At 43.7% G+C, this 25031-nt stretch overlaps 1 protein-coding gene across 4 annotated transcripts in view; it reads left to right on the forward strand.

The window, feature by feature from the left end:
- INSC (INSC spindle orientation adaptor protein) overlaps window positions 1–22541 on the forward strand; it is a 278332-nt gene extending 255791 nt beyond the window's left edge. For 2 of the 4 annotated variants that reach the window (XM_025186251.3, XM_075928027.2), the window contains exons 11-14: window positions 2956–3022; window positions 14022–14177; window positions 14955–15031; window positions 17791–22537. In XM_025186251.3, the coding sequence (XP_025042036.3) occupies window positions 2956–3022; window positions 14022–14177; window positions 14955–15031; window positions 17791–17919 (429 nt within the window). In that variant the 3' untranslated portion in view covers window positions 17920–22537. Of the gene's footprint in view, window positions 1–2955; window positions 3023–14021; window positions 14178–14954; window positions 15032–17790 lie in introns of all 4 variants that reach the window. The other 2 variants (XM_075928031.2, XM_075928028.2) reach the window with 2 other exon arrangements.
- Window positions 22542–25031: the final 2490 nt, after the last annotated feature.

Below are 25031 nucleotides of genomic sequence, written 5' to 3' on the forward strand. Positions count from 1 at the left end.
AAACGCTGGGACAGAAGCAGATGTGGGACTAGGATAGATGGGCCTAGAGGATAAGTGGGTGGGTCACAGTGCACTCAGGCCTACCCTTGGCAACGTGCCTGGCTGACATCCCATATCTCTGCATAGCTACAGCCTTGGTCCAGTGGTTCTGACCCCAGCAGTCCACTAGGCACACTCCAGTCACACCCTGGATTCCACCAGCCTTGGTTACCTCCTGCAGGGTGCCCCCAACACACTCCTAGTCCTCAAATTTCCCATAAATGTGTATTCTGCATTGTGTAGCCCTCTCCAGCACAGTTCATATATTAGGGGCATGTTGCTCCTATAAACAGTAAGGGTGCTTCTACACTGCACAGTTATTTCGAGATAAATTGTGTTATTTTGAAATAATGTGAGTGTCTACACAGCCATTTTGTTATTTCAAAATTTCAAAATAATGGACGGCTTATTCCAAAATCTGTAAACGTCATTCCATGGGAAATAACAATTTTCCGAAATACCTATTTCTAAATAAGGCATGTGTAGACTCTCCACTGCTACTATTTTGAAATAGCCCCTCCCTGGAGCCAGTCTAAGTTATTCCTTTCCAGTGCCTCTTGGAGCCCTAAATCGAGATGACACATCTACATTAGGGAAGCCTAATTTTGAGGCTTCCCTGCAGTGTAGACATGCTATTTTGAAATAAGCTATTTCAGAATAACTATTCCAGAGTAGTTTGCTTTGAAATAGCTGTGCAGTGTAGATGTACCCAAAATGTTTGACAGTTTGCTACTTTAATCAGAATCACCCTAACTGCTCCGATGAACCTCAACACTCAATTAGTTTTGATTAAAAAAATGAATGTATTAAACTACAAAGATTTTAAATGTGTGCAAGAATAAGTTATTGAAATCAAAAGTGGTGACAAGAGAAATAGATTAGAAAAAGCTAGAGTTGGTTCAAAGTAAAAATTTCTTATCACGTGTTCACACCTACATCGATGACCCAAACTATCAGGTCAGAATCCCCCTGCAACTTCAAAGGGATAGCTCCTTTGTGTTCTTTTATAAAAGAGAGAGGGAGCGATAGCGTGTGGGGTTTTTTGCCTTCCATTTATAGTCTAGTCACACATTGAAAGGCATTTTCCTGAGGGTTATCCCTAGATAAAGTTATTCTCGCTCCTGAGGTTGGAGATATGGAATCTTGTGGCAAAAGGGGTTCTGCGTTATTGTTTGCTAAAACATAGATGAATCCGTTTCTGTCCCCCCTTACTGCCAAAGAATGGCCACTTCACAGGTGATAGAAATCCACTTTGACACCTGGAGAGAGGCATCGATTTTTCCTTTGTCTTTGAGAAACCAGTCAAATCTCTTCCCAAATATGTCTGGTAAATGCATTGTAGTCATGATTTCTGTTTATGGTCATAACTCTTAATCTGCATTTTGTACATACATTACCCAAGAATATTAGCAATCAGTGCATTGCTCATTTTTACATGACACCCACTGAGGCATATTTTGCACAGTGATTATTACAGTAAGTAATGGGCTGTGAATACCTGATTGAGAAGCACTGAAAAAATCACAACTCCTATTGTAATTGCTCAGCAGCTCTGCCAATCAGGTCTTTCATTTCTGTTTCTCCAGCTGCAAAATGTGACTATGGTACCAACATTTACCCATTTGTTTAAGGCCATTTCTTTTCAAGACAACACGTGAGCATATCTGAAACACCGCTGACTTCAATACATTTTAAATTTGTACTTACGTGTTGTCCTTTGAACACATAAGAACAGATATAAATACGTGATTTCCATAGTCAAGGCCCAAAACACCAAACTCCCAAGGGAGTTGTGAGGATTAATCATTGTTTTCTACCATGTTTTAAAGTTGAATTTCATTTCTGATTAGATTATTGCTTGGACATACACTGAAGTTCTCAGTACTTATTCAATGGGAGTTTTGTCTGAATCTGAGTATGGATTTGTACATAAGTGAAAAATGCTAGATGCCTAATTCTTTGTAGCCCTTCAGACCCTTTATGCTGACTTAACAGCTATAGGTGCAGGAAGTCAGCTACAGGGGGTACTGAAGCATCTCCAGGTTTTTGCTCTTGGCTTCCCCATGCCCAGGGGCTAGCCCTGCTGCTGACCATCTCAAGCTTCACCAACCCTCGGTCTCAGCCTCCGGGGTCCTGCCATCCCTGCCAGCTTCCCCTCTCTCTGGAGTCCCTCAGCGGCCATCCCCAGGCTCCAGACCACTGGCCCTGAAGGCTCCACTGCTACTTGTGATCCCACCACTGACTCGGGACTCTGCAGCCACTTGATGCTGTGGCTAATGTTGCCAACTCTCCCAGACCAGACATTCTGGATACCATTTGCAGCAATAGTGATAGAAATGTAGCCGTGTTAGTCTGGGGTAGCTGAAGCAAAATGCAGGACAATGTAGCACTTTATCTTGTTAGTCTTTAAAGTGCTACATTGTCCTGCATTTGCAGCAATGGCATCCAGTCCAGGAGAGCTGGCAACCCTAGGTGTGACCCCAGCTTGGAGTGGTAAGGGACACAAAAGGTATGGAGGGGGGACACAGCACAGCACCCCCATGCTAAAAATAATTCCAGTGCCACTGTTAACAGCATAAAGGGACTTACATAGAGCATGCAAATCTTACCACCAAGAATCCTCTGCTGTAGGAGTGATGAATCTACAACCTAGTACATGTTGGGAGCATGGCTAGAGTGAAACTAAAGTGGGGCCTCTACACTCGAGTGTTGTTAAGTGTCAGGTGAGCAGTGTCAGAGTGTGAGGAAGTGATAACAAAATGTCAGCCCAGAAGGATGGGTTTCTTTAGAAATTGTTTTTTATTCTACTCTATTGTTCTGGTGATACTGTTGTATTTGGTATATGAAATAGTAGATATATTTATCATTTTTGAATTGTAACGCCGTGTTTTATATTCTCATCTCTCCTTAATACAGGTTGTGACAATATTAGCAAACATGTCTGTGCTGGACCAATGTGCATCAGAAATCATTCAAGGAAATGGTATGTATTTGACCTGAGTTAAATGGTGTGTTTGTATGTGTGGAATGCATGTGAGAAAAGGAGAGAGACTGAGAGGTGACCTGCAGTCATTACAGGGCAACATGATCTAAGGATGTGATCCAATGCAAATTTGAGCCTGTTTCCTACCATTCTTAGTGGAATCTGCATCTCCTGGCTATCCTGCTGGCAATCATAGGTTAATGAGTGATGCGAACTGAGGTCTCGGAATGGCCTTGTAATAGAAATACACGGCTGTTCTAAAATATGATTTAGAAGACTTCAAATATAAAGCTAACCTGCTGATTTAATATTTATAGTTCACGTCATTACCTACAGATGCACATGGAGGCAACCTGAAGCATTTGCTTCATTCAAACTGTACAATGCTATAATACGACATTACTGCTTCAAAATAAACAAAACAGTAGCAGCTTTCCTGTAGCCCTTATACAGTATTTTTGGGCAAAACATTATCTGTGAAATGTACATTTTGGACTTGATTGTGACCAGTAGGGAAGAATTGGTTGCAAATCTGAAGATGGAAGGCAGTTTGGGTGAAACTGGTCATGAAAGGATAGATATCTTTATTCTAGGGAAAGAAAGGAAAGCATAGCAGAATAAGGAGAACGGACTTCAAAAAAAGTAATGAACAAACTCAAAGAACTGGTAGGTAAAGTCTTATGAAAAGAAAATTTAAGGAATAAAGGGTAGATATATTTAGTGGAGAAGGCAGATTACTAAGGGTGCATCTACACTGCACCATTCTTTCAAGTTAAGTAGCATTATTTCAAAATAACAATTTGAGCATCTACACAGCCATTCCGTTATTTTGAAATAATTTTGAAATAATGGACGACTTACTCCAAAATCTGTAAACCTTATTCTACGAGGAATAATGCCCATTCCGAAATAGCTATTTCTAAAAAAAGGTGTGTGTAGACGCTCCACTTCTGCTATTTCGAAATAGCCCCTCACCAGGGCCATTCTAATTTATTCCTCTCCAGTGCCTCCTAGCACATCTATATTAGGGAATCGTGGCTCAGACTAACTTTGAGGCTTTCCTGCAGTGGTGATGTGCTATTTCGGAATAAGCTATTTCAGAATAACTATTCCAGAATAGCTTCTTTTGAGATAGCCGTGCAATGTAGATGTACCCTAAGTGACAACATCAAAAAGAATGTGTTGTTTAATGCCTATTTTGTTTCAATCTCCAATAAAAAGGTGAATTGTGATCAGATATTCAACACAATCAATGTTAAGAAAAATGGGGAAGGAATGTAAGGCAAAGTAAGGAAATAACAGTCTAATCACTATTTAGATTAGCTGGATATATTCATGTTAGCCTGATGAAGTAGCTAGGATACTTAAAGAACTAGCTGAAGCAATTTCAGAACCATTAATAGTTTTTTGAGAACTTATGGAGGATGGGTGAGATTGCAGGTGACTGAAAAGGCAAAAATTGGGCCAACCATTAAAAAGAGGAATGGAGAGGACCCGGGGAATTAGACCTGTCTGCCTAACTTTAATACTTGCAAAGATATTGGAATAATTTATTAAACAATCAAGTTGTATGTGTCTAGATTATTATAGGGTTACAAGAAAGAGCAAGCATGCATTTGTCAAGGACAAATCATTTCACACCAATTTAATTTCCCTCTATCATAATTTGATAGGGTAGAAGCAATAGATTCTTGATATCTCTTGATTTTAGTAAAGCTTTTGACAGTCTATTGTGACAGTCTTTCATAAGCAACTAAGGAAATGCAGTCTAGAACAAATTACTATAAAATGAATGTTCAACTGATGGAAAGACTGTATTCAAAAGGGAGTTAATAATGGTTTGCTGTCAAACTGGGAGGGGTATCTCCGGGGTATAACTGGAGTCAGTCCTAGGTCCAGTGTTAACCAGTATTTTCATTAATGATTAGATAATGAAGTAGAGAATTTGCTTATAAAATTTGCAGATGACACCAAGTTGGGAACAGTTGCAAACATTTTGGAAGATAGGATTAGAACTCAAACAGCCTTGAAAATTGGAGAACTGATCTGAAGTTAACAAGATGAAATTCAATGAGGAGTGTCAGTTAGTAAGAAAAAAATCAAATGCCCAACTACAAAATGGGGATTAGTACAACAGGCAGTACTACCACCGAAAAAGATCTGGAGGGTTTACTAGATTGCGAATTGAATGAGTAAAAAATATAATTACAAAAAAGGCTAATACAATTCTAAGGTATATTATTATATTTAAGACATAGAAGGTAATTATCTCTCTTTGGTTAGGGTCATGCTATGTGTAATTGTCTCTATTTGGCACTTGTAAGGTTTCATCAGAAGTAGTGTTCAATCCTAGGACCCACACTTTAGGGGGAAAAAACCCTCCATGTTTAGTCTTGAGAGTAGATGACTGAAGGAGGCCTGATAAGTCTTCAACTATGTTAAGTGCTTCTCTGAAGGGATATTGATTAGTAGTTCTCCATGCCCACTGAAGGTAGGAGAAGAAGTAATAAGATTAATCTACAGCAATGCAGATTTAGGTTAGACAGGAAAAACTTTCTATCTATAATATAAGGATAGTTCAACTCTGGAATAGGCATAGGGATAGGGAGGTTGTGGAATTTGTATCACTAGGTTTATTTGTTTGTTTTTAATAAATTGTTGAAGAAATGCATGTCAAGGATGACCTAGGTTTACTTAGTCCTGTCTCACTGCAGAGGGCTGATAATGATGACTTCTCAAGGGCCCTTCCAGCCCTATAGTTCAATAATTCTATGAGCAACCAGGATATTGTAGGAGACTATAAAAAGCAAGAGAATAGTCCCATGGATAAGGAAATAGTAGATCTCACTGATTTTATGGAGGCACCTGGTAACAGCTTCGTAGTTAGGGTTATAGGATCTTAAAATGGGGCATGAATTCTTAAAATTCCTAAAAATAGATAACTAGTCAGTGAAGTTTTTCTCTCAGCTTTTTCTGTCCCACAAATTTTCTATGAAGCTTTGCTTGGTTTTGCTTAATATGTTTTTATAGAAAAGGTGTGAATTTGAATTGTAGCCAAAACACTTTTTAGCTGTTCTACCTTCTCAGTGTTGACCAATATTTCTTAAAATCAGTCCTTCTCTGTTTACATAAGGCTTTATAGACATATATTCCAGGAGAAATTATGCAATTGGCTGTTTTCTCAATATAATCTCTCTCTCTCTCTATATAAAAAATCTTTTCCTGTGGGATGACAAAGTGACGTCACTCTGTGTCCTGCTGCCCCTCCCCCCTCAGCCTCATGGCCTCTTCCCACTGAGCTTTGCATACAGCCGCCATGTGAATCAGTCACCCAGCTTCACTCCAACATCTCGCCATGCACGCTGTACAATGTGATCCTTGAGACTCTTATGTGAGGCACCGTACATAGAGCCTGAGGGATGAGCCATTTCCTTCCCACCACCAGGTCCCAGCCCCCTCAGTGCTGTAAGGAAACAAGGGACACACCCAGCTCCCCCCACCCCCAATCCTCCTGCTGTGCCACACAAGGATACACGTCTGAGGGGAGAGCTCCCTCCAACCCTGGTTGCAGCTGAATCCAGCTCCTCCCCTGCACCTAGGCAGCCTTCCAGGGTGTTGCTTCCCCGGTTTCCCCAACTCCAGCTCCTGCCCCAGCGGCTCCCGCCGCAGTAGGGCCAGCCTCGAAAGCGAAACCATTCCAGCATGTTGTGGCTGAGCTCCCAGAACAAGAGCCTGGGGCTGAAGTTGGAGTGGGAGCCCAGAGGCATCCGGGATGAGGGCAGTGGCGGTGGGTGAGACTGGAACAACTCCTTGGGCCAGTAACTGCTGTGGCTGTGCAGGTGAGTTCTGCGGGTGGCTAGTGTGGTGAGAGCCAAGAGGCAGCCTGCGCCTTGGGTAGGGCCTGGTGCTGATGATGCTTGCTGTCCTCCAGCTCCCAGTTTCCTCCCTGGTACTCTGGGGTGGGAGCCATAGGGAGCCATGTGACCTCCCCTGTGCTTTGGGAAGGTGCATGGCCTCCCCCCTCCCTGCTGCTCTGAGCAGCGAGCGTAGGATAGATAGGAGAGGGGGTGATGGGGTGGCAGGAGCTGCACAGCCTTCCCTGTGCTCCGGGGAGCCACGGGAGTCTCAAGACATGCAGCCTTCCTACTCTCCCTTCCCCTATGCTTGAGGAGTGGGGTGGGGTGGGAGCGGTGCAGACTCCCCCCTCCCTGGGACTCAAGGTGTTCACCTCTCCTGCCTGCCTGCAGAGTGGATGGGCTTTGAGCTAGTGGCACCTCCTGGCTTCCCTGGTGTGACTCCACACTGCAGCTTGTGGAGTGGGGAAGAGGAGTGCAAGGCTAGCACCACCTCTCCAGTACACCCCACAGCGGTGCCGCTGCTTGATTCCCTCCCACCCAAGATGGTGGAGAGCCTCTCCAAGCATGAGCCGATCCTGCATGAGATAGAGAGCACAGACACAGCTTGCATGGGGCTCACCCTGCAGGGCTGGGGTTGAGGGTGTGCAGCCAGCAAGAGGCCTCCTTGCACTGACAGGTTTCCCCCCCTCCCTCTCCAGAGACATCCAGGCTCTAGCAAATGCTGTGGAGGTGCAGCCCTGCTGAGCCACAGGTTCCCTTGCCCCCCCTTGGGAAGGCCTTGCCCTCTGGGGGCGCCTTGCCCACCCCTCTGTCCACAAAGCACTGCCCACTTCCTGCTGGGGTCCCAGCTTCCTGCTTCTTCCCTTTGGCTCCTGGTGGGACCCTGCTCACAACGCTGCACCCTCGCCTTGCAGGGAAGAGGTGCACCCATGGGAGCATTGGGGACAGGCTCTTGGCTCAGACAGGCTGTACTGGACCTGCCACGAAGTAGGCCGGCCTTGGCCACACCACACAACCTGCCCTTTGGGAATGGCACGGTTCACCCCGACTCACCATGGAGCAAAGCTACCACAAACATAATTTACATGGTGTTACACAATCCCCAACAGAGCCATTTGGAAAGGCTGGGTGTATGTGGGGATGGGTGGTGCGGTAAAGGGGGATGGTGTGGGTGAGGAGGTTATAGGAGTGGAGGCAGAGGGATGGACAGTATGGGGGTGCAGAAGGGGAGAGGTTAGGGAAGGATGGGGTGTAGGAAAGGAGGAAAGAGGTAGAAGTAGGGATGGGCAGTGGGGTGGAGGGAGGGGTTAGGGAGCATGGTGGGTGTAGGAATGGAGACAGTGGGATGGGGGTGTAGGGATGGAGGTGGGGGTAGGGATGGAAAGAAGCGGGTGGGCTGTGGGCCATGGAGTTCGGAGATAAGGACTAGCGGCCCAGATTACCCCACCGGGCTCTCTTCCTGGGTGACCAAAATCTGGTTCTCAGTAGGGTGCAGGCACATAAAGCTGGGGGCTCCCCCATGGCTCCGTGTCTCTCCATTGCACCCTCTCTGCACCGATCACGTCCCAGCCCCACGGCAGGAGCTCGCTTGCCAGCTGGAAGGGCACATCTGGAGCGCTGCTGCCCTGCAAAGACGGGCAGTAACTGTGTATGGTGAGTGGGGAATTCCCTCCCTATCTGGCCGCTTGCATGTAACCCAGCCACTGCCCTGTGCTAGCAAGCTGGGTGCCCTGGAACAAAGGGGATTAATTTGGAGTTGGCCCCATTTTACTAATTGTGTTTGGCTTTTGATTCCACATGAGGCCCACAAGCCTGCAGAGCATAGCCCTTCCCATTGTTCACTGCCAGGAGAGGCTCTGAACTCAGCACGTGAACAAACTATTTTATTGTTGGGTGGAGCAGGAGCAGGAAGGATGTGTGTGTGGGGGGAGGAGAGGAGAGAGGGGAGCTGGCTGTCAATCGAAGGGCACAAGTGAAAGGGGTAGGCCAAGAGGGTTTGGATACAGGGGCCCATCCAAGGGTGTGGAAGGGCAGGAGCAGAGAAGGGTGCGAGTGACTTGGGGCCATGGAGAGTGCAACCAGGCTCAGCGCAAGATTAACAGGCTCTCTGGTCACAAAAGCGGCCAGTGAGAGGGGGGTTGATGAGTGTAGCAAGCAGGGAGTGCAGCCCCCTAGTGAGATTTAAGATAATTTATAGCCATTTCTCAAGCTATAACTGATATTGCCCACACAGACCTGACTGATGGGCACAAGCTAGCCTGGATTAGATAGGGTCCATGGATACATAGGTGGCTTAGGTTTTCTTTTCCTTGCTTTTATCTCTTTGGCAGGTGTGTATGAGAGAGAGTGAGTTTGAAGGGGAAGTAAAATGACCTCAGAATAAGGTTTTCTTGTGTGCTGATTACACTATATATTTGGCGAAAGTCCTTGTAAGGCAGAGGTGGGCAAGAGGCTGCCAGTGGGCCGGATCCAGCCCACTAAGCCACCAGATCTGGCCTGTGGCTGCCTCGCCGGAACCCTTAGTCAGAGAACAGCTTTAAAAAGCCAGCTGCTCTCCACTTTGGAGGGCTGGGAATGGAGGAAGGAGACTTCTCATGATGTTTCCGCCCCCCAGCAAAATCTCTCCGCTCCCATTGGCCAGTCTCTCAGTTTCCAGCCCGTAGGAGCTGAGAGTTTTTGCTGGGAATAAGGGCAATGTGGGAAGCCTTCTCCCTCCCTCCCCACTCCCATCCCCTTCATGCCCGGAGCAGAGCCACGAAGAGCAGTGAGCAGCCTGCAGCAGACAGTCTGCCTCAGGTTTCTGCAGGTAAGCGCCTCCCAGCCAGAGCCTGCCTCTGGCATCCCACTCCCTCTCCTTTCTGACTACCTGTCACAGGCCACCACCCAAACCCTTTCCCCCTTCTCCCGAGTCACAATTCGCTCCCAGACCCTGCACCCCCTGCTATACCTCTCTCACAGTCCAGAATCCTCTCCTACACCCATGCCTCCTCCCTAACCCTGTACCTGCACCCTATTCTTCTGCCTCAGATCACCACCCAAATCCTCTGCACCCTCTACACCCTCTACACCTAGGTCACGGTTCCCTCCCAGACCTTGCACCCCCTCCTAAAGCCCCTCCCCCAGGCCAAAATCCTCTCCTGCACCCATGCCCCCTACAGGACTATGTGCCCCTGCCCCAGATCACAGCCCTCTCCTTCACTCACACTCCCTCTCAGATCCCTCACCCTCTCCTGCACCTCAGTCCCCTATCTCAAGTTCCCTTCTGCACCCAACCTCTGTCCCAGACAGCACACACCCTCCACAGAAGTGTGGCCCTTGATCACTTGACAGAATCTTGAAGTGACCATCCCCCCCCCTTACAAATTATTGCCCACCCCAGTTGTAGAGTCATGGTACGTGTAAGTTCATGTATTTTCAATTAGGCAGCCTCTGAACAGCTTGTTATTACCGCTGTGTGATTACCTGTAGCACACCCACTATTCCAGCCAACTCCTTTTGGAATCAAATGCTTCATGATGCTGGGTCCATCAGAGAGGTGATATGCAGACTACACTGCCACTGAAGACAATTAGCCTGCTTCTCTTCTCACTCAGATTGGTGTAAACCAGGAGGAACTTTATGGAAGTCAGCTGAGTTACACCAATGTCAAATGAGAATTGAGCCCAGTGAACATGGAGGGCACTTAGCTCCTGGCGGGATCAGGTCCTTACTGAATTGACACTGCCCTTTTCAGTAAATTATGCGGGAATTTGGGGGTGTGCATGAACTCCACTGTAGTCAAAGTTGAGATCACACGTGTTCACTTCATTTGTGATGAGTAAACCTTATTTGGACCTAGAGCCAGAGTGTTAAAATGTTAATGCATTAGCACACTCTGCCATCTAGCTCTCCCTCGGAGCTGGTGAGAAGATCCAAGTAAATGATCATTTTAGTTCTGGCACATGTCCATGTAAAACTTACGCTTAATTAACCAAAGTGTGTTTGTGGTACAGTAAAGTCTGCACATTTTCTTCTTGTTGGAAGCTCATACCGTGGCAGCTGCCTCGAGGCTTATGAAAAGGGCTAAAAGCCAACTTGTGCATAATTGTTTCCTATGCCTGTGTAATATGGTAACAATTAGCAGTTGGTGAAAAACCAGAGATACTGATGAGAGAGTCTTTGGAACTGAAAGAGCTTGGGTGGGCTCTCTACTCAATTTCGGTTTTTAGCACTAATTGTTTTTCTAATTGGAAGCAATTAATATATTTGTTAATTGTGTAATTGTAAATTAAATATGTAATTGTAAATATGTAATTGTGTAATTGTTAATCAATAAAATATGACAATAATATGAAATAACAGATATAGGTAACAATTAGGGATAGGAATGGTTAACCTTCATAGAGAGGTTTACTGATTGTGGTTAACTGGCAAGGGCTGGAGCAGCTCCCTGCCTACCATGGGCAGGGGCCTGCCTTTCCCTGAAGGGCTCACTGGGGTAGGGTGTGCTCCAGCCCTGTGGTAAGAAGTCATCCAGCCTGACAGTATTTTGACACTGTTTTGAAATAACTGCCTGCTGTGTAGATGCAGAGTAAATTATTTCAGAATAGTGTTGCAGGGTAGATGTACCCATTGTTTAGAAAATCTTAACCTAATGCAGCTAAGTTCAACCTAAATTCATGTACACCAGGTCTCAGACACCTCACAGCAGGCCATGCCATGACTAGGTTGGCAGAATTTGATATTTATCTAATTTATTTATTTGTTTGTTTATTCATTCTGTTTTCATTTTTAATTTTACGATTGCAGGAAATTAAGGCAGGGTGGGGCTAGGATCAGGGCAGTAGGGATAGCAAGGTTTTGGGGGGTTCCCAGCACGGACAGCAGGACTGCAGAGGGTTCCCTTGCCCTGCAACAGAGCCACTGACACCTACTTGATCCCTCCAGGTGTACGGGAGACTGGTTCTGGCAGAGCAGAGATCTGTGCAGCATTCCCAGCTGGTGAAAGAATGGAGCTGTCAGAACAGGGAGGTTCTGCTGACAGCTCCCTGCCCTGCCGCAGGACTAGTTACTCCCAATGTCTGTGTGTGGTGCAGGGAGGAGGTTGCACTCCCTCTGACTGTTGCCAAGAGATTATTTTTAGTCCATTCCATTGTGTCAGCTGAAACTGACATTTACTAATATATATCAGTTGAAACTGAATCCTGCCAAGACTAGCCATGACCACAGACCAGCAGATTAGATGTGCTGATCCAATAACTTCCCAAAATCCTGAGCTTTGACATAAGCCTAGCAAGCTGATATGGCTGAGCCATAAGCACAGTAGCATACACACATCACATCAGAGTGGCAAAGTAGAAGTACATAGTCATTTTACAAAGGCTTTGAGCTTAACACCAGTCAACAGGTGAGCTGATAACTTCATAGAGCTTGACACTAGTCCAGCAAAATAGATCTGCTGAGCAGAAATGTAAAATAGCAGTCAATATTACAGTAGTTACACTGTCATGTTGTAACAACTGAAAACCAACATGGCACATTCCTTGGCAAGGGGTGGGGAGGTTGGATGAATAAATTGAAGCATAAAATATAACTGAGAATCCAACAAGACCAGAAGTATCTATAACATGCAAGATAGACATGAAGGAAAACATTCATGCTTCTGAGTATCACTGAAGTCCATGAGGAAGATACAAATGTATTTGAACTGAGAATTTAGCCTACTACCTATGATTAGGGGGAGGGATAGCTCAGTGGTTTGAGTATTGGCCTGCTAAACCCAGAATTATGAGTTCAGTCCTCAAGAAGGCCATTTCAAAGCAAAAATTTGTCAGGGATGGTACTTGATCCTTTTGTGAAGGCAGAGGACTGGACTTGGTGACCTTTCAAGGTCCCTTCCAGTTCTAGGAAATAGGCAATCTCCATTAATTTAAAAAAAAATTAAATGGAAACATTAAAAAGGTGTTTTCAAACATATGATCTGGGAAGGGCAGTTACATTCATGTAACTAATCTGAAAGATTTTCTGATGTTCTTCAGGCTCCCTCCATTAGGCTTAACTTGAATTAGATGTTACATGCAACTAAGAATTAAGAGCATTTGCTGTGGATTTGAGCCAGATGCCAGAGGTCAATCTAAAATCCACACATCAGTCAGCACTAGAACAATCTAGAGCTGTGTTTCCCAATTTTATTTGGCCATGGAACCCTTTTAAACTCAAAAGAATTTGATGGAACCCCTAATAACAGTCTTGAATATGGAGCTGAAAAAGTAGACCACAAATAAGTAAGGATAATAATAATAAAAATGCTAAACAAGTTCATTAGACTAACACAAATGAAAATTGTTTTCAATAAAATTAATAAATGCTTAAATATTAATTATTATTATTTAAATCATAAAATGTTATTGAAATGGAATTTTCTCACGGAACTCTTACATTCACTTCATGGAATCCTGGGGTTCCGTGGAACACCATTTGGGAAACACTGGTTTAGATAGAAGAGGGGGAACTGGGAATCGAGCTGGTTCCCTATTTTATCTAGCTTCCTGTAGACAACATACCTGTGTCTACACTGGCACCCTTTTCCATAAAAGGGATGCTAATGAGACACTTCGGAATTGCAAATGCCGTGGGGGATTTAAATATCCCCCGTGGCATTTGCATGAACATGGCTGCCGCTTTTTCCCGGCTCGGGGTTTTGCCGGAGAAAAGCGTCAGACTAGACGGGATCTTGCAGAAAATAAGCCCTTTTCCGGAAGATCCCTTATTCCTACTTTCAATAAGGGATCTTCCGGAAAAGGGCTTATTTTCTGCAAGATCCCGTCTAGACTGGTGCTTTTCGCCGGCAAAACCCCGAGCCGGAAAAAAGCGGTAGCCATGTTCATGCAAATGCCACGGGGGATATTTAAATCCCCCGTGGCATTTGCAATTCCGAAGTGTCTCATTAGCATCCCTTTTACGGAAAAGGGTGCTAGTGTAGACACAGCCAACGTGTTTTTGCGGAGAAGCAGACTATGCCTATATTCTGAGCAGCAAAATCCTATCTTGCAGTTGTGCGGTGATTATTCGGGCAAAGCTTGCTTCACTTTTCAATTGGTTTCTTATGTGGAAGTTTGTGTTGTTCTCTGGGAGAGATGCTAACAGCAACATTTACTTTGTAGGTGTGCAACTTTTAATGGAAATGCTCTTTGAGAGATCATCTTCTGGGAATTCAGCAGAAGTTGCTGCATGTGAGCGTGTTCAGCAGAAATCTGCGGTCACTCTGGCCCGGCTCAGCCGAGACCCTGAAGTAGCACATGCAGCCATAAAACTCAGCTGTAAGACTGTAATGCTAACCTAGTGGCTGACTGTAAATGCGGAGAGAATGACATCCTGACATATCAGAGCAGCAGAGCCTCTTGCTAGTTTTGTCAAGGCGAGGCGCTCTTATATCACTTGTTAATGTCTGCTCTCTGCTGGCCAGGAGGTTTCCCACACAGTCTGTCCTGACAGTGGATGTGTATAGTGTGCTAAATGAATCTATGGCTAATTTTCCAGAGATAGTTGAAGTGCACTTTTGCTCTACATATAGCTGGGGATGGAGGAGATACTGAGCTTTTACTGGGACTAGCTGATGCTGTTTTGAAGATACAGCATCTACTTCCCCCTCCAGCTTAAAGCCTCATACACACATGACCAATAGTAACCCTTAGCAAAGAGAGATGGAGAGTAGGGACCAGAATTTCAAATATAAAAACTGAGGAAAAAACATATTTGTTTTGGGGAGTTAAGAACGATAGATAGGAAGGATTTTTTTTTAAAGGAATGATAGATAGGAAGGATTTTTTTTCCATTGTAAAAGAGCAGTAGAGGGTAAAAACAATGCATGTGTTTATGCTTTGCTGTTATCTAACTGTCAGTTTTAAATTGCACGACTTGTTCTAATGCATGTGTGGAGAGTTCCTTCTACACCTCCTGGATAGCATTGTATCCATTCACAATTGTATTGAATGAGATAGATAAAATTAAAGAACCCAGTAGGCTAATTTTTGGTGTCAAAATGGTGAGTTTCAGATAACAAGAGCTATTTCTCTTCATTTTTTCTCTGTCTGTAGGTATTCCTCGCCTCATAGAACTCTGCAGATCACCCACAGAAAGAAATAACAGTGATTCTGTTCTAGTGGCCTGTCTGGTAAGTGCACTTAAACCATCCTTTATCGGGCCTGAAAAATGCACAAATTCCATTTGTTTCAGTGGGATTTCAGTGTGTGTAAGTACCACAATGTATAGCATATCAGGCTCAGATCCTTCTCATCATGGGCCCAGTACTGAGTTCCTTATTGAACATTTAAAATCAAGGTTCACGCACTTTAATTGGGTATATCAGTCTCTTCATGACTGCCTGATTGAGGTCCCACAGCTTCCTATCTCCTACACAGAAGCAGTCAGAACCCAGCTAGCAGGGGTGGTGGGATCCTAGGCAGGGGGGAGGGGTGGTGGGTATCCTATGCAGCGGTGGGTATCCTATGCAGGAGGGACGGAGGGGGGGAGGAAAGGGGGAGGACCCCACCCCCCACCCACTCTGCCCCTAGAATCCCTGCTGTAGGTGTACTGAGGTGGAGTGTTGCTATCCCCAGCACCTGCCCTGCCTGTGCTCTGGGATCAGGGAGTCTGGGGCCACACATTCTCCTCCCTCCCTGTGGTACTGAGGGGTGGGGGCTGGGCAGAAGGGGCAGGGTTGGGGGTGGGGTTGAGGGGTTTGCCTCCCCCAGTCCTACTATCCCCCACTGCCCATGCTAGCTAGCTCAAATAAAAGGAACTAACTAGCATGTAGGGCCTGCAAAGTCAATTTGGGGCTGCGGTCAGATGGTTAGGGAGGGGGTTCTGCTTGGGCCAGAGGAGTGGATGGGCTGATTAGCTGTCCCTGGGAATGAGAGGATATCAAAGATTAGGCTAGCGGGTTTGTGTTACCTTTATCCTCAGTGAAGTTACAGTCAGGACCCATGTTCCTGCCAATTCTTTGTTGTGGAATGATTTTCGTTATAGGCATCAATCTGGAGGTGATGGATCACCTAACAAAAGTCACTTTGACAAAGTGCGTGCTGGGGGTGTGGCAGAGGGGTTGGGGTGTAGGTCTGGAGCAGTGGATTGGTGTGGGTGATAAGGGCTGTGTCTGGGGGTGAGGCCGAGGATGAGTGGTTCAGAGAATGGGCTATCCCCAGCCCTATTTCACCGCAGCAGGGCCAGGGGAGGGTTGCCTGTTCCTCAGCTGGGTCAGGTCCAAGCGAGGCTGGGTGTGGGGGGCCAGGGAAGGGGCACCTGTCCCCTGCTCTGGGGCAGCTCCGGGTCTGGGGGAGAGGCCTGCTTTTCCAGCCCCAGCTTGGAGAAGCCATGGTGGAGGAGGGGGAGGAGAAGTGCTCCAGCCCCAGCACTAAGCAGCCGCAGCAAGAGATGGGGGGTGGAGGGTGGGGGAGGGGGAAGTGCCTCAGCCCCACCAGAGCAGCCATGGTCAGATTGTGTCACAGACTGCCATTCCGCGTCACACACCACATTGCAGCATGGCTATAGTCATAGGTGGCTGGTGAAAGAAGCAGGGGAAGGCGATGCTTTCCCACACCTCGCTCCCCAGAACCTCCCATTCAGTGCACTTCCCCCAGGCTCCTGGGACTGCCTGGGCTTCAGCCCTGTGCTGCCAGCCCTCTCTGTGCTCCAGAGATGGGGAGGCGAGGGTGGGTGCCTGCTGGTCTGCCCTCTCCCTGCTGGGGGCGGGGGCGGCAGTGTGGAAAAGACCACAGCTGCAGTCTGCCTGTGCTCTGTAGGGACAGGGCTGTGGGCTGCAAGTGATCTAGGAGGGCTGTGTGCTGCCCATGCTTGTTGGGAGGTCTGGGCTGTGGGCTGCCCATGCTTGGGGTGGGGGAGGGTGTGAACTACCTGTGCCCTGGGAAAGCTGGGGAACACTGCAGGCTGCCCGTGCTGGGGGTGGGGGAACAGTGCAGACTGTCCCTGCTCAGGATGGTGGTAGCTGCCTGTGCTTGGGAGGTGGGGCCTGCCCCGACAACAGGAGAAGGTTTGGTTCCTACGGGGATCATGAGCAACAGGGGTGGCATCTCAGGTTGAAGGGTTTGCCTCCTCCAGCCCTATGTTCACCCACTGCCCATGGTTACAGTGGGAAAAAAAGGAAAGTTTATTATGAAAGGACAGAGATTCAAATGACAGCAAGTAGAAGCATTGGAAACAGTTTATTACGTAGAAAACAAAATCATAACATGTTCTAAACACAGACTTAATTAAGCAGGTATTTTTTGCTCATGTAGAGAAATCTCACCCCAAATCCTTTCAGGGTCTTACAGCCAAGGTGATTCTGATGCTCCATGCATAGGACAAACACACTATTTATTAGCTAATGCCCGCGCAAAGCATCCAGGGTGTACTTCCATTGTATTTACTTGTAAAGAGGATTCTATTTATTTCATCCTGTAAGTTTCCTCTCTTGAAGATTTCACACTCTCTTATTCAGCATTTAGCTCACTATGCAAACACGCATTCAGAGTGAGATGTGCAATGCCCAATACATACGTGACCCAAAACAGAGAGAAGTGTCTCTTTCCACATGCTTGAAAAGAACCTGTCTAAGACCTGTTGATTACCTGCCTTAAGAATGTAATTTTCAGTACAGTCATTTCCCAAAATGATTGACCAGCCTTCAGTAGGGACAGGAAACAAAGGGAGAGAAAGTGAAGTCGCATAACAGGTCATGCATTCAGTGTGATGCATTCAAAAAAGCAGTTTCAGAATCAAATTGGGAGGGAGATGTAACTGGATGACTGGAAAATGCAATCTATGGTCATATGCTGACCCTATGCACAGGGGTCAATTTCAAGTATTGACCATTATTGGTAGGCACTGTATTTTATGGATTCAAATTTTTAACTGTACTGTTGTTTCTGACAGGCAGCCTTGCGAAGACTAGCAGTTATGAGTCCTGATGGCCTCGAGGAGTCAGATTTCCAGCAGTTGGTAAAGCCTAGACTTGTGGATTCCTTCTTGCTGTGCACAAATATGGAAGAGAGCTTTGTATAAATGACTAAACAGCCCCTCAAAGCAATCAAAATAACACATAATATAGTTCTGGTAATATTATTTATGATTAATTTATTTTAAAGCTATTAAGGTCTGGTATGTAAAGGGAAAGAAATGGAAAAAGCAGTCTTTTATCTGTGATTTGAGCAAGTAATTTCCTCCCTGTTTTTTCTGCAATAGTTATGGACATCAACAGTTCAGAAAATTATGATTATAACTGTTGTCAGTTTAGTGTGTAGATTTGGGACCAGATTTTCTTCTTGATTACATTGATGTGATGAGATTTCATCATGATAACTAGGGAGAATTTGGTCCCTTGATTTTATCACAGCCATTTTTTTGTAATTACGGTACTATTAAGTGGTCCAAAAGATTTGTTAGTGTAATGTACTCATGTCACAGAAGTTGATTCTTAACAAATGCAAAAATAAATTTGAATACAGGTGAAACAATATGATCTGGGCACAAAATTCTGAAGTCTGATTGCGGTATGCTGATATATTGAATATGTGGTCCTATTTTTTTGTAAACAAACAGAACTGTAAGAATATCTGCACAGAATTAGGTACTCAAGATATGTAAGAAATACCTTATTTTCAAATACCACATTTTCAAAGCTGAATTTTGAGATTGCATATGCAAATGCTGGCATTGAGTATAGGGTGTTTTTTTGAGAAGTGATTTGTACAGTATACAAATGTTGAACTTTATAGATTATATAGTTATATGTCATTATTTTCCATTTTATTTAGATGAATTAAAATCCAGAAAAATGGTAGTTTGTAAAAACGGGTACAAAGATGTACCAGAATTTTCTATCCAAAATGTTTAAATAGCCACAAAAACCTTAGTAAGTCACACAAATCAGATTTCATTTCATTCCATGGTTGTATGTGAATTTCTGTTATGTAAAAGCATTGGCATATTTTAATGATTCAAGCCAATGCTTGTTTGAAAGTATTGCATATATTTAAAAAAAAACAGGTAAATAACTTTGACTGAATTCTGTTTTCTTAGCTTGTCATTTTTCTTTAAAATATTGAGCGGGATTTAAAAAATCACTCAGAACTGGCAGAAGAAAATTCCATTCGCAGATGTTTCCATAGAGGGTAGAATTCCATTTTTCCATTCAAAATGTTTGAACTTTGAAATGTTTCAGTTAGCTTCTATTTCTCTCTAGTAACTCTGAGGTGATATTTTGTTGCCATTTTCTGTTTATTTGCAAATACTGCCCTGAATAATTTGTGATGAAGCAGGTCTGTGGTGCTAGGACTTTTGTGAAAAAATGTAAAGAAAAACCCTACTTCTGGAATTCACCTCACAGAAGTGCTATGGTGCTAAATCTATTAATATTTATTTAGTGTTTTGATATTTGAATGAATGGCATCATGAAAGTATGAAATTGTCATCATCTTCCCAGTTTTCATGAAAGATGCTTCCCACTTTCATCCTATGTATGACAAAGGCCAGTTCATTTCCAGTTGCATAGGAGTTGTAGAAGAAGTTTTTTTTCTGACATCTTCCTAGTGTTGTCTTAGGTCAAACATATATTTAGCCTAGATAGGGTTAAACACACCTTGTATAAATATTAGTGCACACACATGCACACACATATCCACAACACACACATGTGGAGTGACTACTGCCTTAAGCAACCACTCAAAGTTCAGACAAAAATCAGTTGCTTTGTTGAGTTGCTTTTCTTTACAAGGAGAGAGAAATCCTGCTTCCTATATATGATTATTTTGAGGTAGTCCTCTAAGACATGACCTTGCACTGTAAGGCTCGGTCTATTGTAAAAGTTTAATTATATTATATCAGTGAATCTGGCATTTTTCTCACTAAAAACAAATATGTATTATAAGTGACATACTTGAATGGTGAAATCCTGATGTAAATGGTAACTTGGCTAGTACATATAGAATAGTAGATTTTACTACAGAGATCCTATTAAGATGTTATAAATTATCCTCACTCTAAGTACCAAATTCTGCTTTTTTCCTGCTTTTGTAAACCTGATTTCATTGTCTCTAATTTAACATCAGTTGTTCTGAATTTGCATTTGTTTAGCTAACAGTAAAATTTGTCCCATAATGTGTTCAAGTCAACATCTGCATTTAAAATGGATAGTTGCAAACTCCCTGCCATTGTTTTGCTGAAAAACATGCAAGAGCCAGAAGGGACTAGTTCATTGGTATGGTACCTTTTATGCCTATGTAAATCTAAAGGGATTTTTATATAAGTACCATAGCTTTCCATAAAAAATAAGGAAGTCCATTTCTCATGTGCACGAACACCACTTCATATTATTTTAGACTGACAAAGTTGCCTTCATACAGGTACAAATGAAATTTATGTTGACAGAATCATATGATGTAGAACAATATACATAACTGATTTTTTGTAATTTAAACTTAAACATTTAAAAAAACATTTCAGGCTGACCCAAAAGAGAACTTTCCCAAATTTTTTGGTGAATTGAGGAGTTGAAAAAAATTGTTTCATATGGAACAAAAGGTTTGTTTTACCTAAAAGAAAATGTTTGATTGTAATTTGAGCTTGTAAAAATATTTGGTTTTGCATGAAATTAAATTAAAGTAATTTTGAATTGAAAAAAAAAGAAATATTTAATTTCAAAGATGTCAATGAAAACATTTAGATTCTTTTCCAGATTTTTTGTTTTGTTTTTGTGTGACTAGAATAATTTAGTGAATACAGCATAGATTTGACTCTGGGAGCTTGTATGTCTTATGTCTACACTGCAGTTTTACAGCCCTGCAGTCTGAGCCTTGAAGTCAGCTGACATGTGCCAGCCACAGGTGTCTTTTTGCAGTGTCAACATACTCCAAGCATCACACAGGCAGGAAAATGCTTTGATGTACATCTACTGGTAACTCTTTGGAAGCACATCTAGTCAGTAAGAGTTGATAGAAGGAGTAGAAACATCTCAGAGCTGATCCAGATGGAGCAGAAATAATAGTAAAGGGTGCAGTGGTAGACCTAGTATAAAGGGAGAAAATCTATTGAAAAACACACCCAAACAATTTTTACACCAACCACATACTGGATCACAAGTGCCATATTGATTCACAATACCCATTTAGTCAACAGCTCTCAAGACCTTATCCTATCTTCCTACAAGAAAAATTAGAAATCTAAGCAAAGATCTAGGTTAAAAAAATATTCTGAAACATGTTGGACAGGATTTCTGTTTCAACCAAACAATATAATTGCAGAAAGCCAAAATAAAATCCTTATAGCCACTGGTCCTGACTTTTTACTGCCATGCACCATGAGAGGTCACACATACTTGGTTGAAGTGAGTGCAAAAAGGTATAAACCAATGTCACTAAGATCTGGTATCATTTTATATCTAATTTGAATAGGCTAAATGACTACAAAAAGTGCAGGACAGTGAAGAATCAGATCAGTGTCCCTAATTGTATAATCAGGCATACTATTGTAAACCCAGAATAACTGATTTTTACTGAGTTATTCTCAGTTTGCACATATGAACCACATTATTGGGCCCTGTATACTCAGTTTGTATGGGCACATATAAATACTGTTGTTTACAGTTTGGGAACAAATATATTTCACTGAAACTATGGTATATTGGAACAAATTCAGACCTGCTAGAACATTACTGGAGTTGCACATGTTGATACTAAGTCTGAATTTATTTAATAAATTTAAATATTCCTTTCATATACAGTAGCATTACTCAGAAGACCTAAAAGATTCTAGTGGGACATATGTAATGAAAAATCTATGCAATTTCATTTTTTTTCATGAACATTTTGAACTGACTCTAAGTGAACTTCCCATAGGAATATGTGGTGTCAGAAGATAACCTATTGTCTAGAAAGCTTTACTTGTATGCACCTAAGTGCTTCAAAAACCAACCACTCTGCATTGCAGTACAACCTGTACAGGCCAGCCAAAAGAGGGGAAGGGAGTGGGGAAAGAAAACAAAGGGGGTAACTGCCCCGGGGCCTGGCAATTCAAAAAGGCCTGGGGCACTGGCCAGAACCCCAGGGTTTTTAAATTGCTGTTGGAGCCCGGCATGGGGCACTGTTGGTGGCACTAAGGCCTGGCTGGGGTTGGGCACAGAGTGCTCCAGGCAGCACTGAGGGCTGGCTGCCTCAGCCCTGTCCCTTCCAACTGAGGCCTCACCTCTTCTGAGAGTGCAGAGCCAACCTCTCCACCTTGCCTAGGGCCCAGCAAGTCTGTGAGCCCCCCTGAATCTGTGTACTGTGTTATACTTGATTCATTGTATTGTACTCTAATTCTCTGAAAATTGATACTCCATTGGTAAAGTATAACTCTCAGTTAACCAGAATGTTCATTTCACTGGCATCCCCCATTTTGTAAACATACTGGATAAAAGAGCTTTTGCTGAAATTGTAGCCATGCTGGTCTTTTCTTTCTCACTAACAGAAGCTGGTCCAGTAAAAGATCGTCTCCTACCCATCTTATTTCTTAAATAAGAAATGACTGTTTCCAATGAAAACTGTAACATCATATTTCTTATCAGGAAAACAGGGGGTATGTCTACACTACCCCGCTCGTTTGAACTAGCGGGGTAATGTAGGCATACCGCACTTGCAAATGAAGCCCGGGATTTGAATTTCCCGGGCTTCATTTGCATAAGCGGGGAGCTGCCATTTTTAAAACCCCGCTGGTTCGAACCCCGTGCAGCGCGGCTGCACGGGGCTCGAACTAGGTAGTTCGGACTAGGCTTCCTATTGGAACGAGGTGTACCGGTAGTTCGGAATAGGAAGCCTAGTCCGAACTACCTAGTTCGAGCCCCGTGTAGCCGCGCTTCACGGGGTTCGAACCAGCGGGGTTTTAAAAATGGCGGCTCCCCGCTTATGCAAATGAAGCCCGGGAAATTCAAATCCCGGGCTTCATTTGCAAGTGCGGTATGCCTACATTACCCCGCTAGTTCGAACTAGGAGGGTAGTGTAGACATACCCTGGCTGCTCCCAAAATTATCAACCAACTCTAAAATATATTTATTCAGTCTCATGGATCTTGAGAACTGGAGGGAGTTGGAAAATATTAGGCACAATTTAGATCTATTGTTTTGGAATCTGAAAACTACATTTGCTAGAATAATTCTCACTTTATTTAAAATTCTGAGAGCTGTTTTTTAAATATAATGCTTTTGAAATGTTGGGCAAATGGGCAGTGAATTGTAATCTCCTTTGTAATTTGTTTTATAGACTTTGTGACTTTGAACTCTGAACTGAATGTTTGTATTTAACATCATATTTAGTTGAAGTATTTTTCAATATTTTTCTCAGACATTTATTCACAGAATAAAAATGTATACTTCAATTACATTAAACATTATTTACAGTGAAGGTTATTGGTCTGATGTTGTTTGTTTCAAGGAATGACTTTATATACAAAGAACAAGACCTGTATTTATAAATACACCTAGGGTATGTCTACACTACTACCCTAGTTCGAACTAGGGTGGTTAATGTAGGCATTCGAAGTTGCAAATGAAGCCCAGGATTTAAATACTCCTGGGCTTTATTTGCATCTTGCCGGGCGCTACACGCGGCATGCCCGTGGCTACACGCGGCACGAAGTAGGTAGTTCGAATTAGGCTTTCTAATTCAAACTACCGGTACTCCTCATTCCAGATGCAGAATATACATACCATTAGTTATAAAATCTCTGATTGTTTGGCCTTTACTGCAGCAGAAACATAAATTGTATCCATTAACTGAGACAAAAAAACAGTCAGATGCTCAAACGAACTTAAAGGTTGGCTACTCCAGGCACTACAATCATTTAACAAATCAAAGCTATTATTACAGCTAAAGTTGGGTTTAATAGGCAGCTGCTGGATGGAGTTGGTGGCCTGTGATATACTAGAGGCTATACCAGATAATCTGCTGGTTCTTTCTGGCCGTAAATTATGACTGTGACACAAAATCTTGCAGAAACCAACCATGCCAAATCTAGGGCAGAAGTATCTGCAGTTTCGCCAGCTTCAACTGACACGGATGGTGCAATCAGAAGGATTGTTGACCATACGCAGATTGGGATGGACCTTTGTAAAATCTCAAACAGGAGGAATCCGAATAACCCATTTCTTCCAGAACTCTTGAACTTTTCCAAGGACAGCAAAGAGAATAAATAAAGGATACTTGAAGCAAGTGCCTTCTTCCATCGTCAGATTTTATAATCTCTTCAGAGTTGTCCTAATGCGGGGGGTGGGGTAGACAAAAACTGGCCCGTGGGGTAGACAAAAACTGGCCCATGGGCCAGATCCATTTCACCCAGGTTAGTCCCTGGTGGGCCTACACACTGCTGTATTTACCTGCACCCTTATTCACCATTCCCAGCTAATGGGAGCTGTGATTGCCCATACCTGTAGAGGTGCAGGTAAATATAGTGGCAACGTCCCACCAGAGGCTAATCCTGGTGAACGGCTGAAGTTTTATTGCCCATCCTTGTCCTAATAAGTATCTCCAATTGATAAGTGAAAACTCTGCAGAGAGGATTGCTATCATCTATTCAGCGTTGTCTTGGCATGTTATGGTGTGGCAAGCCAGATCTGAAGGTCTGTAATACACATGAATCTACATCGCCTCCATTTGCCATATGGTAATGCCCCTTGTGGACACTGGTACAGTGAACTGAAGGCCCAGGAGTGCAGCTTGGCAAGTCAACTGTACTGTAGATTCACAGCCAAGCTTGCAGCACAATAACTTGTAGTATGGCCATAAGGTTGTGACCAACAAATGTGTATTTCAAGTATAACAATATTTTGTTCACTGTAGGAAATGATGCACTATCCTCTTGTTATTTGGAAGTTCTGAAGCATCTTCCCCCAAACCCCATTTCAGCCATAATCTTCACCTTGTAAATCTTCTTAGCGATCAAAAAGTCAAGCTGGGAGAACAACATGTCTATAGAAGAACATTTGTATGACAAGGCCCAATAGCCTTGCAGCACACTACACCCTGCTCCAGGAAAAGCACAGTGAAGTGGCGTCCTCCAAACCTACCTAGAAAAACTACTCAGAAGCAGCCAGTCAGAGCTCATATAAAAGGAGCTGCAGGGCCTTAGTGGGTCAGTCCCTCCTGGTA

Source organism: Pelodiscus sinensis, chromosome 5 (genome assembly GCF_052426305.1).
Source record: "Pelodiscus sinensis isolate ZL-2025 chromosome 5, ASM5242630v1, whole genome shotgun sequence".
NCBI lineage: Eukaryota > Metazoa > Chordata > Testudines > Trionychidae > Pelodiscus > Pelodiscus sinensis.